General features: G+C 42.0%; 1 protein-coding gene across 3 annotated transcripts; it reads left to right on the top strand.

Moving 5' to 3' along the window:
* Positions 1-5,218: 5,218 nt before the first annotated feature.
* CMTR2 (cap methyltransferase 2) lies at positions 5,219-14,071 on the top strand. Of its 3 annotated transcripts, none has more exons than XM_082063212.1 (2): positions 5,219-5,255; positions 7,118-14,071. In XM_082063212.1, the coding sequence occupies exon 2, from the start codon at positions 7,137-7,139 to the stop codon at positions 9,429-9,431; it is 2,295 nt and encodes a 764-aa protein (XP_081919338.1). In that variant the 5' UTR covers positions 5,219-5,255; positions 7,118-7,136; the 3' UTR covers positions 9,432-14,071. The 3 variants fall into 3 exon arrangements, with proteins under 3 accessions (XP_081919338.1, XP_081919339.1, XP_081919340.1); XM_082063213.1 differs by lacking the exon at positions 5,219-5,255 and adding an exon at positions 5,431-5,499; XM_082063214.1 differs by lacking the exon at positions 5,219-5,255 and adding an exon at positions 5,445-5,475.
* Positions 14,072-15,463: the final 1,392 nt, after the last annotated feature.

Raw genomic sequence — 15,463 nt, 5'->3', positions numbered from 1 at the left:
ACAATCACCTGAAATAATTACAACAATGCTTTACATTCCTAGAGCAATTTATATCTAAAGAGGTGTTGAGAAATGTTTCACAAGCATTTCATCAAAACATTTAATTAATGCTCTAGGGTAAGTTTCCCACTTCCCTGTGCACTCATGTTATGACAGCATCAAATTATCTTGCAGTCTGCTCATGTGCGATGCACATCATCCTTTTGGGAAAGAGAACTGAGCTGCAGAAAGGTAAACAGGGTGTTGACAAATTAAGTCGGCCTGGTCCAGTGGAAATCACCCCCCAGCAAAGTCCTGCAGGCACTACCATGCCCTCAAGTACAGTGCTCACCTTTATCTCTGTTCAGGGGGCATTTTTCCTTAATTTCTTTTACTTAGAAAAGCCAGGACTCTGCCTCAGTGCTTTGGAGGAAGGTGAAAAAAAATTACTGAACATATCCTAAGCACTCAACAGGATTTTTGCAGTAATTTGGAATTAATCATTTGGTAAGCTCATCATTTGTTTGTACACTGGTTATCATAGACAGCCATAGGAGTGTTAGTAGGAAGGTAAATAAAATCATATTATTTATCAGAAAAGTTTTCCTCTATGGATCATATTAATAGAAATCTCTAAGAGGATGTGCCTGAAGTGATGTGTGATGCTTCTTGTCGTACATCTTCAGGAAAGAGAACTCCAGCCATAGTGAATGCAGAAAAGTAATGTCCAGGGGACCAGAAAACAGGGCATTCTAAAAGCTTGTCATGGTTAGCTGAGCAAAATGAAAACTATGAGAGCCTGAAAATGTTGCCATGGAGGCAGGAGAGATGCAGAAACTTAAGGCTAAAAGATAAGACTGGGGTTGTGGCCATAGGAGTTTCTGTCAAGGAACTCAGCAGAAATGAGGTATAAAGAAAATTATCATTAGGGGATTTGAGGAAAGGGAGTTGGTGTTTTCTGATGGGATAGAAACAGCATGACCGAGGCTGAGTGGTACGTCAGGCTGGGGACGGATGGATGGGCTGTGTGCTGTGAAAGCTCTTTGAGACAGGCAGAAAAAACAGAGAGCTCATGGGAAAATGTAGTGGAGGGCTGCAACAACAGTTTAGTGAGAATAAGGGGAAAATAAACTATGGATCCCAGTGGACTAGAGTCTATAAAAGACCAGATATCCCTCTGGCCTACAATAAATACATATGACTTGAAAAAAAGAACTAAATTAAGTAAGAAGGAAGAAATGCTTTGAGGCCTGTCAGAGAAGAAAACAATTCCCAAATAGTTAAGTGATACTACACAGCTATACATATCAATAATGACTCTTGAAAATATATACATTCCCCTATTCAACACAAGTAAATAGGGTTCACATCCTGGCATCACAGACAACACCAGCCTGGAGCTCTGAGTTTGTGTCTCCATGGGAAGAATAAGATTTCTCCATGGGAAGAAGAGCCCAAGATCACATAGGAGCAAAGTTTATTCTGTTCTGTGACCTAGTTTTCTCTCAATAATTGATAATACTTTCACACAGTGGAGCTCAAGGGCAGACCTTTCGCTGGTCTCCAAAACCATGCTCCTGTTTCCCCAAACCTCTCTGTGGAAAACTCTGCTTTCTGGAGGTCAGTAGATGAACATACTACCAATTGTAGCCATGGTCCAGCAGGATGTACTGATGCTGTCCCAACAGGATTAATGCTTCCTCATTATTTCATCTGCAGTGTAATATCGCTACAATATTAAGTAGTCTATAGGTTTTTTCTTTTAATTTCCATTTCAGCAATTTTTTTTTTTTTTTTTTTTTAATTTAAATAAGCAAAGGTCAGGCAACTGTAGACCATATTACTAATTGTCCACATCAGATATGGTTTACTGAAGTCTCACAATTTACTTTCACTCTAGCAAACCGTGGTTGCGATTCCTCCAGCAAGGAAACCAAAAGGCAAACCTGCCTGACTTTGGGCTGCAAGCCAGCAGCAGAACAAGAGCCCTTATAGACTCATGCCCAAGGTCACACCAAGCCACCACATTAAGTGCAATGAACCAGCCCAGCCTCATACACCACATACCCATTTCTTGATATAGCTGAGAGCCGCAAGACATGTAAAGTAAGAGAGACAGCTCCAGACAGGGCTCAAAGAGTGTGTGATAGAAACAGCTTCTTAATAGTCACAGCTCTCCACTGAAGGATAGGGCTCAGCTGGATAGGCAACTGGTTCTAGGCAAATCAGCAGCATTAACCTCACAGTCCCATGTGGATGGATGGCTCCTCCTGGCATGGACTAGGGCCACCCAGGTCATAACATAACCCCAGCATGGCAGTCACAGCTGAGCCCTTCAGAAGCCCCATGATGGCCTCTCAGTTTTAATTCAAAGTATTCCTCTAGAAATGCCTACAAAAGACTTTAAAAAACCACACTGGCATAGCCTGGCCTACAGGTAAGTGCACAGCAAGATCCTCTAGAGACATCAAGAAGATTGAAGCTGGGGGGGATTTGTGAAACTGATGGGCCTTTGCAAATCCCCCTGGGGAAACTACTAGCTTCACCTATCCCTGTAAATTTCTACTTGACCTTTAGTATTTGATGTGCAGTTTTACAAAAATAGAAGACTGTTACCTGCCTGTCTTAGAGAGACATTTAGAGACCAGTGCTGTCTCCCCAACTTACAAACATCTTGCATCCTGCACAGTGATTGCTAAAAACATGGTAAGACCTCCTGCAAAATTACACAGGTTTGGCACTGATCTTTAGAAGGGTGAGAAGTACTGGTGTCCTACAGGATCCATGAAATTCTTTCCAGGGGTCAGCACAGTCCTTCCAGCAGCCTTCCTGCATATCTGATATAATTAAAAGAACTCCTAAATGCTCCAGCAACACTCCTCAGCTCCATCACATGCATGTTTACACTATTCTACATATATGTTTTTTAACTACCAAAAAAATAAAAAGCCAGAGGCATAAACAAGACTACTTTTCTCTTGATCAAATATTTAACTTAAATGTTTGATTACACAATGCTCCCTTAAAAACAGATGCTTCTGTCTGGGGCTTTCGGTGCCACAGCTGTGCACACATCTTCTGATCTGATAGGAAGGATAGAAGATTAGTTCCTCAGGAAGAAAGTGGTATTTTCCCATTTTGAGTGTCTCTTGCAGACAGCAAAAACGTTATCTATCATAATATAGAAATATCTGCTTGAACTTCTGCTTCAACAATTTTAGAAAACACAGAAGGAAACTGAAACTCAGAAACTGAGTTAAGAGTTTAATTTCAGAAAAAGTATCATATTTTTCTCAAGTACGTGATCCACTTCAATTTCTTTTAGTTAGGAAGCTTGCAACTTTTCTTTTTTAACATTCCCATTAATTTTAAGTTTGTCAAAGCTAAGCATAAGAAAAAAAATAATAACTATTATGTGCTCTATATAATCAAACTTAAATACAGACCTTAACAGACACTAGAGAGACTACAACACCCTCAGTAACCTACCTCACTAGTTGTTCATCTGCTTTAATTAATTTACTACAGCTTCCCCTCCCTTTAAGTAGTCAAAGATATTGATTGATTGGAAAGTCATTTTCAAACAGGCCAATCAAAAGGTGAAGGGGCATTGCAGACATACATATAAATCTTCCATCCAGACCCAAGCACCTTCTTAGTGAGGTAAAACTCCTTTGTGATGAAAGAGTCTGTAAGTATATTTTTGTTGCACAGTTTTTATCTGAGTTGGCTATGCTAGTGTTACCTTAAAGAACAGATTTGAAGAAGAAACTTCAGATCTCTATTTGGGCAAACAGGAAATACAGGGATTTTTTTTTTCTGTGCTTCAAGCTTTTTCAATTTTATAGTAATATTCCTTCACTTTAGAAAACAAGGAAGCAGCTTAAAAAGGTGGAGGGAGGTTGTGTGTTTATAGAGTTACATGTCCAGTTATGACTTTAACATGTGAGTCCTCTAATATACATAGAACAGGAAAAAAGATTGTTTACCTGTATGTTATTATATCCTTAAGGTGGATATATCTTCTGTCAATGGGCAAAGTTTTCCTTAACTATATCAGTGTTGGAGTCCCTTGTAGTCATAGGACTGAATTTCTGTGCTAAAACTACTTTTGTCTTAAGGCTGTGCTTCATCAAGGAGAAATATGTGAGAGTGCAAAAGTCAATAGTAGCAAGTCTGGCATTAAAGCAAAAGAATTTCTGCTAACTCATGGTACATTGTTGGGTGTTTGCTCCCAAATGAGCTGCCAAGTGCCTCATTTCCTAACCTGCCCGTAGGAAAATCCCTACGCTATTTAAAACTTGCATTCTTTCTCTGCTGTAGTAATTAATCTGCTTTAACCTTCCTGCTTCAGTTTGCAGATTGGCTGTTGTTTTGCTGTTTAGAAAGTGTACGTGTGTTTCCAGGGATCCTGCAATGGATGCTCAACTCTGCTTATTATTGCTCTGTTAATATTTTAAGGCTCTTATTTCCTGCTGTTGCAAGCCGGGTGTGAAGAGTCCCCTGGAAACTTACAAAGGGCAGCAAAGTGGGCTATCACGTGTATGTGTTTGTGCGTCGCAGAGGCCAAAGTGCGCTCTGGAGAAGCATCCCCACTGGCCTGGAACAGGTGTCCTGAGATGCGCTATTTGTAGGGCTGAGACGTGGTGGTGCTTTGCTCTGGTTCCTTGGTCAGCTACACCTGGCTCTGCAGGGTTGATGTCCCGAGCCTTCATGCAGAAAGAGTCAGGGTGCTCAGCCACAGCCTGTCCTCTCCAACACGGCGCTAGCAGATTGCAACAGAGCCTTCCTGCCTGTACTTCTCTGAAGAACCTGTAAGTGTTACCTTGTGTTGAATAACTTCTGTGAATGTTTCTTACTTCTTTTGGGAGGTGACTCCTCTGCTCCCCACCTTGCAGAAACAAGCCAGCTTAAATAAGTGGGGGTTTGTGGGGAAAAGCATCCTGCTTTTTAGCTCCTGTGAATGAAACAGCCTCGAATGTGTGACCTCCCTCCTGCCCGAGCCGCCTTTGCTTGGGCAATATGAAACCTTGATGCTTCGCACTCTCTCCCAGGGTTAATAGTGATGGGTCGCGCTCCACGCCTCCCTCTGCTTAAACCTGCTCCTAAAACCAGGTCTATATTTATTAAGAGACACAAGTAGCAGCTTCGCTGGCGCGGGGGCGGTGCCTTTGGGTAGGGCGGCAGGGAGCAGCCGGGGCGCGGCTGCGGGGCCGGGCCGCGCAGCGGAGGGGCCGGGCCTGCCTCGCTTGCTGCCGCGCCGCCGCAGTCCGCCGGTAAGAGCGGGGGCTCCTCTAGAGCGCGCGGAAGCCGCGGCCTTGCGTAGCGAGCGGGCGGCTCTGGGAGGCGCCTCGGCCGGCCGCGGCTCTACGACGGGCCGGGGCGAAGAGAGGCGGCCGGGCCGCAGTGGCGCGGTGCCGGGCGGGCTGTACCATGGCGACGGGCGGGAAGGGCAGAGCGTGTTTCCCCGGGGAGCCGAGGCCCTGTGAGCCCCCGGTGTGTGCCGGGGCTGGCAGCGGGGTAGGGCCGATCCGAGCGGGGGCTGGTGGGCGAGGAGCTGCGGGTGGGGAGGAGCCCAGAGCCCTTATGCGGCCTTGAGTCGAGGCCAGGCTAATGGGGACTGGAAATAATAATAAAAAGGATGTGACTGCCTGTTCCCTTGTCAGGTGTTGGGTGATAGCTTGTTCAGGGTTTCGCTGGTGTGGGCTCTAATAAAAAGGCCATTGCTCATAGCTGGTATTTAAAATGAAGTAAAACTAGTATAGGGCACAGTGCTTTCCTGTGTTTTCCTCTTCTCCCCAGCACATATTGTGAGAAAGGACTAGATTAAAACCAAAGTATATCTGCATAAAGGAAAGTGAAGCTAGATACGTTTGTTGTTGATACGTTTGTTGAAATGAAACTTCCCCTGTATGTGTTTAACCATGTGCCTCTCAGTGGGCCGATGGTTATGAGAGGAGACAGCTGTGGTTCAAGGGCAGGAGTGAAGTGTTGAGGTTGGGTGTTCTTTGTCCTGTTTGCTCCCAAAGTTTTTCAACTCTTTCAGTTTTAATCCATTTTTTTTTTTCACTAAACTGTTTTGTAACACTTAAGATCATTGGATTTTGCTTCAGAGGGAATGGGATGGTTAAAATGCTGAGGGATTTCCTGCCTCTTGTGGTAATTTTGATGAAATTATTTTTCTTAAATGAATGCCTTAGTTTTGAGTGGATTGCTGGCTGTTTTCTGGCTAGTGAGCTGAACTTCTACCTGGTCTGGTGTGCTCTGTGCTGGGCACTGGAGCAGAGGGCAGCAGCCTCATCAGCTTTGTGCTGAGTGTGTTCATGTTAGTCTGCCTTTATCCACGCAAAACACAACACTTTGCACTAGTTTCTTCTCTAATATCAAATGCTAGTTAGCACTGACGATAGATGCAAGAAAGTCTCTTCCCCCTTCAGATTTATCACTGTTTTTCCACAAAGGAAAGCTAGATTTAAGGATTTGCAGTGGCCAGAGCTGTAATGCTGAGTGCAGGAAAGGGGTTTTGCTTGCAAGCTGATGTTAAACCCATTACCAGGGTCCCTTCAGCAAAGGGATATTATTGAGGGTGCCAGCGAGGGGGCTCTCCCAGCATCACACAAGTTTGGTGGAAGAAGGTGTGAGGGTTGGCTGTTGTGAGTGCTCCCTTGCAAAGCTGCCTTTGCTTGTGGCTTCCCACTCTCTGTACTTTGAGGGAGATGGATTAATACTGCCATAAGCAGATGGAAATATTTCTGGGCCACTTGTTTAATTTGTATGGCTTGTGGTATGTTCTTTTGTGACTGAAGGATACTTATATTTAAGTGTTTAGAGCTATATAGTCAGCAGAATATTTAGAGGTCAGAGAAGAGCCAAAGCAGCAGCCAGCTCCTTCACTTTCTATGTAATGCATGAAGGGTGATGGAACCTATGAACCTCCTAGTTTCCAAATACCCTTATCCATGGCAGCCCTCATTTATTTTCCTCATTGGTATGTGATTCTCTGAAGTATTTCTCTTATTCTATAATACAGAAGTTAAGCAGAAGAAACTTGTATTTTTTTTTTTTTTAAAAAGCTTTGCTTATTTCTGTATACTTGTGATTGGAGTGACATTGTTTCTTCTGCCTTGCTGTTGTCCAGGTTGCAAATCAATCCAAGAATGAACAAATGCAAGAAGCCTTATGTTAACCAGACTACGAACATTGAAAAGTTCAGTCCTGAAATTATTTCTGAAATTGAGAAGCTCTTTGCAAAGAAGTTTACTTACACTAAGCCAGTGAATAATGAATGGCAGCTCCCAGATCCCAGTGATGCTTTTACGTGTGATCACAAGGAATTCAACTCACTTCTGGCTCTGAAGGACTCAATGAATGATGTGAAGAATCAGCTGAGTGATAAGAACCTGGATGAATGGCATCAGCACACCTCATTTACCAATAAAGCAGGGAAAATAATTCCTCATGTGAAGAAATCTGTGAATGCTGAGCTGTGTACACAGGCCTGGTGCAAGTTTCATGAGATCCTGTGCAGTTTTCCTCTTCTCCCTGAAGAAGCTCTTCGGGATGGAGAACTGAATTCTGTCCACCTCTGTGAAGCACCTGGAGCTTTTATAGCCAGCCTCAATCACTACTTGAAATCCCACCAGGTGCCTTGTGACTGGAACTGGGTAGCCAATACTCTAAACCCCTATCATGAAGCAAATGACACCCTTATGATGATCATGGATGATCGTCTCATAGCGAATACGTTGCCTTGGTGGTACTTTGGCCCAGATAACACGGGTGATGTGATGACATTGAAACATCTAACAGGACTTCAGAACTTTGTAAGTAATATGGCCACAGTTCACTTGGTAACTGCTGATGGCAGCTTTGATTGCCAGGGAAACCCAGGGGAACAGGAAGCCCTTGTCTCACCCCTTCATTACTGTGAAACAGTCACTGCTTTAATGATCCTGGGCACTGGAGGATCCTTTGTTTTGAAGATGTTCACGCTGTTTGAACACTGTTCTACCAATCTGCTCTTTCTGCTAAACTGCTCCTTTGAGGAGGTCCATGTTTTCAAGCCAGCCACTAGCAAAGCTGGAAACTCGGAGGCTTATGTGATTTGTCTTCGTTATATGGGCAGAGAAAGCATTCATCTGCTGCTTTCTAAGATGATACAGAACTTTGGAGCAGAAATGGTCAACAAAGCACTCTTTCCCCAGCATGCAATACCAGAATCCTTTCTTAAAATACATGAGGAGTGTTGCATGTTCTTCCACAAGTGCCAGGTAGAGACAATCTCTGAGAACATACATCTCTTTGAGTGCATGGAAGAAGCAGAGCAGATGAAACTAAACAAGTTAAGAGATTGTGCGGTAGAGTTCTTCATGCAAAGACTTCATATGAAACCCATTGCCAGAAATAACTGGCTTGTCAAGAAATCTCAGAATGGTTGCAGCACGAATGCAAAATGGTTTGGGCAAAGAAATAAATATTTTGGTACATACAATGAAAGGAAGATGCTGGAAACCCTTACATGGAATGATAAAGTGGCAAAGGGCTATTTTAATCACTGGGCTGAAGAACATAGTTTAAATAATGCTGGTAAAATGTGCATCTTGGAAGGATTGTCTTCTAACCTTGAGTGTAGCTTGTGGTACATTTTGGAAGGAAAAAGACTACCAGTGGTAAAATGTTCTCCATTTTGTGATGGTCAAGTCTTGGAAAACCTTAATGAAGCTATGAATGAATTGATGGGGGGGAAGCTGAAAAGCAAAAGAATGCTACAGCCTTGTCACTCATGTGAAGTTCTCCCTGGGGAACTGATACTGGCAGAAGTGTCTGATCTTGCCAGGTGTCATCAGGAAGCCTTAAATGAAAGGTGTAGAGACCAATTCAAGTGCCTTGTGGTGGACTTGCCATCCTTCTGTGATACTGAAAGCCAACCCAGTATGGAAATAAAGCTCCTGGATTCAGCCACACTGTTGACTTTCAGCTTCTCTTTGCTTTATGACGGAGAACCAAAATACCAGCAGCAGCTTTTGGAATGTGTTCTGCATTCTCTGAATCAGCTTACAATGGGAGATGCGTTGATTTTGCCTGTCCTCTCTTGTTTTACACGCTTCACAGCTGGCCTGGTCTTTATATTGCACTGTTGCTTTAGATACATCACGTTTGCCTGTCCCATTTCCTATGAGCCACTAAGGACAAGTGCTGCTTTGCTGTGCGTTGGGTACCGAGGCCTCCCAAGTCCAGCTGTTGAATATCTGCAGCATCTGAATAAACTAATGAGCTCTTTGGTAGACACGGAATCTCCCCAGCAAGTTCTGCAGTTTGTGCCCATGGAGGTTCTCCTCCAGGGCAAGCTGTTGGAGTTCTTGTGGGACTTGAACACGGCCATTGCAAAGAGACAGCTCCACTTGATTGTGCAAGCAAAGCAGCAGCAAATGACTAGTGATATTTCACTTTAGAATAATTCTAGAACAGAAGAAGTTGTTGCTGCTAGACCTTGTGTCACAGGCAGATAGACGGTGTTAAAAACAATGTTAATGAGAAAGTAATGTTGTTGTAAAACCTTAGTGTGACATTTTTAGTGTTGGGAGGATGTTTTGAGCTATCTATCCCACATACACCCTATTGGCCTGTTGGATTGACCTGAGGCTTTGATCTTGGGCATGGGAGACTCGGCAGGGACTAAAGCGTCCCAGTGCACTCCAGGCAAATTTCTTTGCGGACCATGTAGACCAGAACTGTGACCTTCATGCTGAGAGGTGCTATGGTGAGCTATACCTCTTGCATCAGGCCACAAATGGCGGATCTGGTTGTGTGACATTAGCCCTCTTCTGCGGAGCAAAATGTGGGAGTTCTGACTCGCCTGCGTACGTTCCCAGGACTTGTAGAAGCCAAAATGTGAGACTTGGGCCAGACCGCTCAGCAGTGTGCAAGCCTGATGTAATACTTGAGGGATGAGTATCTTATGAGCAGGCAGCTGTCTCACAAAGGCTGGCTTAGAAATGACTGCCTGTAAGCAGTAACAGAGATGTCCAGGGAGAGATGCTCTTTGATTTTAATTTCATTTGAAGAGCAGCCAGCTGTGTACGGTTTTTGACAGGTTGTGTGGCTTTGTCTCCCCATCAATGAACGGGCTGTTATAACTTTATTTTTATATGGCTTATGAGTCCATAAAATTATTTGGGACTCCTAGTACAAGTGAAGACTTACATCTGTCAATGGCAGCAGCTATTAATGAGGAATTACAAATTTTGGGGAGGCTAAAAACATGAATATTCACAGTTCTTGTGTATCAATAAATGCTCTGGGTACCACTGGAGGAGCATTAAGCTGAAGAAATACATGATAATGTTCTTTAGGAAAGTATGATTAAGATTTCAGTTGGTTCCTCTCTTAAGGATAAAAATGCTGAAATTGGTAACTAATTGTTCCTTTAAAGGAGTCAGATTTTATTTTCCATATCGCTCCTTTGAGAGCCAAGTTTTGAGGCCTAACTTGTGTAGATTAACATTTAGTTTAAAGTTTGTAGTATATGTGGAAAAACCTACTCAGAGGGAGAATGATGTTTAAAGAAAAAGTGGCTTTTTTGTTCATAGGTGCAAAATCTCATAGAAAAAGGTTGAAAGAGTGGAGTTAGTAAAAAGGAAAATGTAGTCTCCTGATGAATTACCAATCACCTTTTGGAAGCACTTCTAATTATATAATGTGGGAGCTTGAAGGATAATTGATGACTGGTCAGGGAGTGAAAGCACTGCTGAAAAACTGTTTGGTCTGGAGTTGCTGCACATTTAATAGGCTTTCTTGCCACGTTGATTGGGGCAGAGTTTAATGCATTTAACAGTTCATTTTTTATTTAAGAACTTCATAGGTGAATGAATTAGTGGCTCAGATCTGACTAATTCATAACATTTTCTAAAAACTCTTGCTTTTTATGGTTGCACATAAATAGAAGCTGCCTAAACAAAAGCTTCTGGCATTGGTCGTTGTCTGTTTTAATTTATTTAAATGAACTTGCCGTTTTTGCTGCACGCTGAGTCATGCTTCCTCTCTGACCAGGGAAGGAGGGAACAGAGGCTGCAGGTTGGGAGATATATAATAAGAGATCCTCCTGTAAATAATCTTTTGTACGTGTAAACTCAAGAGGGCCAGAAGGGCCACAGCTGAATTTCACTGAGGGATGCAAACAAATACTGAAAACCAAAATGAAGGAGGAAAGAAATACTTAGAAGAATGAATGATGAGACAGCATCAAAGACCATCTGTAAAAGTTTTTGTCTGAAACAAAAAGCAGGATAATGGTGCTGTCCACCAAAGACACCCCGATGCCTCTGCCACTGTTTGAGGTGATTAATGCTTCTGGAACTCCCACTGGCCTGAAGCATTTGAAAAGATCTCGTAAAGCAGCAGTGTATGGGATATTTCATGTGCAGGGCCGTGCTCACACTGTGATATTCTGCTGTGGAGGCATGAGTATCCAGAATCATCTTGTCTAATAGGTACTTAAATAATGTTTTTCTTACTAACATTAGTCTAATATTTTTAAATTATTATTTTATAGTGAAGTAAAATCCTGAGGTGACAGGACCATTTTTTCAAGCTTTCCTTGGTCTGTTCTATACAGCTAATGAACTATGCAGACTTACTTGAGATTCCTCCTATGCCATCATTCCCCATACCATCAGGCAGTCTCCCTTTTTTCATAAATTTTTAGGAGAAAGTCTTGCAGATGGTCACAGAACTTTTGGGGGCAGTTAGGACTGTCTGCTTCAAGATATGCTAGACTGACCTGGCAGGGAAACATAATCCATCTGTTTGGAAGTACCCCCCCCCCAAAAATGTGTGCATTTTCTGCTGTGGAAAGCCAGGTCTCTAAACTGAAGGGAATCCAGTGTTCTGTGGATCCTGATTCCCCATTTGATCTGGATCTTTGTTGGTTTTGGCAGACATGGGGGGATGACAGGAGAAATGCTTTGACAGCAGCTGTGCCTGTTAAAAAGGTTGTGCTTTGGAGAGGTGTTTTCTTTTTCTTCTTTATGATGATTGTTTTAACGGCAGGGGTTTCAAAGTTAGGAGTGACACTTGTCCTTTTAATTATGAGAATCCTGCATTGTCCAAGCTGTCTTTAGACCAAAGATTTCTTTGAGAGAAGTGACACCTATTTTCTTTTGTGACTTTTGGAATATGTAAGAATACATGAGAAGAATGTATTGACCTTTGTGGAGAGGGGCTGATGACTCCTGCTTTCATTGAGGCTGTCAAGTTTTTGCCATTTTGATTTGATTTTGGGTGACACTTGATGTAGTGTTTTGGTATCCTGGCTGCTTTTAAGTTGTTTTTTTAAACCTGTTTGAAGATGAACTGGGTATTGGTTTTCAGAATTGGGAGCTTCACATTTCACACAGGGGGAAAATAGAGGATGTGGAGAGAATAAGTTGGTTATGATGTGATTGAGATTCACATGAACTTAAGGTAAATGTAGTTTTATAATCCTGCTGTTGCAGGTTTCCAATACAGGACCGATATCTAGGCCCACTGATTAGCTATGAACTACATTATTTTTTCTGAAAACTTTTGGATCTTTTGTTTTAAGCCAGCATAATGTTTTGAAATCAGTTGTGAGTGCTGGATTTATTGGGTACTCCAGTGAGTGAAAATACTGATTTTCTTCTTTTGAAGTTGAATTCCAGTAAAGACTTGCTACTATTTTTACTGATTTTGTATTGTATGTAGATTCATTTGGATGTGCACAGATTGTGTTTTTTTGCCACTGGGTTTCCAATTTAATTTCGACAAACATAATGAGATTTATAGTATGAAATCTGTTAGTCTATTAAAACAGTACTAATTGGTGTGTATTCATCTTAATTTAAGCTGGATCTATCAAATTACTGGTTGTAAATGTAAAATATGTAACAGAATTGTATTCTATTAGAAAAACAACTTGGTACTTAAGGGTAAAGGGATTAATATTGCCTGTGTAGAAAGCAGGAGAAAAGAAAACCACACCTGGATTTCTGGCCACTAAACTGGGCGCTTTAGGCTGCAGGACAACATTGAATCCTTGGTTCACTGGAAGGAAGGGCTGACCAGTAAGTTGAAGCCTCAGCCTCTGTTACCATCCCTAAAAACTGTCTTTTGTTGTCCCTTTAGTTTACGCTTATTTTGATTCTTAATGGTGAAGTGGGGCAATCCTGTGTAACTTGTCTTACCATGTGGGATGCTATGAAGTGGTGGTGTTTATCTGTACTTGTCCCCATTTCTCAGTTTTAAACAAGAGCGTCTAAATTTCACCTTGTAGCCTTCGAATATTAGTCTCCTTTTTAGCACTCTAGTGGCTGCAGGCTGAGATGAGAATTTCCTTGCCAAAGTCTGGTAATGGTTTCTCCATCTTGCTCTTGCAACTGTTTTTGTGAATGCCCTGCTGGTATCCTTAGTTCTTTGTGCACGTCAGTCACTTGACAGAAAGATCAAATGGAGCTGTTTATGCCAGAAAAGCGCTCAGCCTGTGGCTGTTCTTTGCTTACTCTTTAGGCAATAATTTGGATTGCCATCGAGCCCTCTCTTGTGACTCCTTATGGGTCCAGAGCTGATTTCAAGTCTTAAGAATGAAATTTGCTAAAAGAATTAGCCGGTGGCTGTAGACACTTAAAACAAGTGGAACCTTTAGGAAACATTTAAATGCAGGAAACTCTTCTACCAGCTGGGAGAGGCTAATGTAACATGCAGCTGGTGGGGTTTGTTGGCCTTTCCTTGCTAAAAATTCTTAAAAAAAAGACTTTGAGGCATAAGCACCTGAACAAACAGTTCCCCAGTTGTGTGCTGCTTTGCTTGCACACATGGGTATGTTCATGTTTGCGTGTGTGGAAACCTGTGGGATTGTACAGCCATGAAGCTTTTGATTTGTAAAAAATCCATGTGTGCTTTTGCTCAGAAGGGTGGATGTATTTTCTAAGTAGATGAAGGGCTGTTGGTTTACATGGCTATTGCATATTTTCATTTGGTCTGCAAATGAGCGTTGAAAGACCTTTTGTTTAAATGAAAAAAGGGGAAGGGAAAATGTTATTTGGAGGAAAATAAAGTGTTTTAGGTTTTAAATGTTTCTGTTTACATATTTCTTTACCAAACATGCAACAAAGCAATGAAACACAGTAGGAAGAAGTCTGGGGAGGTTTAATATTTCGTTGTTTTTTGAGCCGCAGTTCCCTCATCTTGCTGTTTGGATCCATCCTTACTGAGTGAAGGATACAGGGTCATTGGAGCAGCCTGGTCAGTGGGGGTGGTGTTTGGTTCTCACTTTCTTTAACTGTCTTTAGCTCTGCAGTTTACCAGTTCAAAGAGAGACTTCAGTCGCAAACGTGGTCAAAGCAGCGTGTAGGAGGCTTGCACAGTTCCCTTGGCCTTATCACAATCTGTGTCCCCTTGTGTGGTTGCTGAAACTTACTTTACAGCAAGGACTTTGTCTTAATGATCTTCAGCTTCTCCTGGCTGTGACAGCCACTCTGGTAGGACAAGGCTGTTATACACTGTACTTTTGTCTGCAAAGTCTATTATTAATTCTTATCCAAATGTTTTCATTCCAAGTCCTTGCCTTGACTGAATGTTATTACTGAGAAAAAGCTGTGTGCCTGATTCCTCAGGGCTGGCTCTGCTGCACTGATGAGGGTTCCAGCTGATTGTCTTTGGCTTGGCTGTGCATATCTTGAGACTGCTTGCTAGCTCATTTTGATTGCAATTATTAATGCTAATCTTTTTTTCATTGCCTTTCTGCTTTGGAAGTGAACTCCAGATTAGGGAGCTGGGGAAAACCATTCCATGTCCTAAAGGTATGAGATAACACAAGAAATACTGTTTTGATACCTTAATTTCGTTATAGCTAACAGGTAATTGTTGGGGAAATCTCTAAACCAGAAGTGGTGTTGAATGTATGCTGGAATGCAGGACAGGGCTGTCTCGCTTGATTTTCCTGAAGCTCAATACTAATCTTTGGCTGTTAGTGTCAAAATGTACTTCAGGAGATGTGAGGAGTTTGGAAGTGAATGGCCTTTGAAATGAGGGGCTGGGTTGGAAGAGCATGTTAGAAGGGTTGTCAGGTTGATTTTGGTGGAAATATTGTTTAATATGGTTTTACTGAATTATAGGAAAATGTAAATGCTCAGAAATGTATTAAAACTCAAACAGTTATATGAAATATTTGCATTCCAAATAGAACAGTATAAAAACAGTGCCTAAAACCATGACATGGCAGTTTAGAAACTAAAGGGAAAATGTGGATGTCTTCATTTTGCTGTTACAGATCTTAAAAACTGCATATGACTTCTTCAGTCCTTAAAGTCAATTTATACACATTATGTTGATTATAAATCTTGTTTGAATTTTGATAGATCTTAATATGCTAGCATGCCTGCCAGTTTTTGAGTTTAAGTAGTTGATGTTGAAAGCAAAGCCAAATCACTGAGCACATAGCAAATCGGCTTTCTCCCTGCCTGAACAG

Source organism: Streptopelia decaocto (genome assembly GCF_964273445.1).
Source record: "Streptopelia decaocto genome assembly, chromosome: 11".
Classification (NCBI taxonomy): domain Eukaryota; kingdom Metazoa; phylum Chordata; class Aves; order Columbiformes; family Columbidae; genus Streptopelia; species Streptopelia decaocto.
Note: the sequence above shows the minus strand (reverse complement) of the source record. Positions and strands in the feature narration are given on the sequence as shown.

Bases quoted from the DNA above. Each gene is read 5' to 3' on its own strand.
- CMTR2 (XM_082063212.1), top strand. From the start codon at position 7,137: ATGAACAAATGCAAGAAGCCTTATGTTAACCAGACTACGAACATTGAA.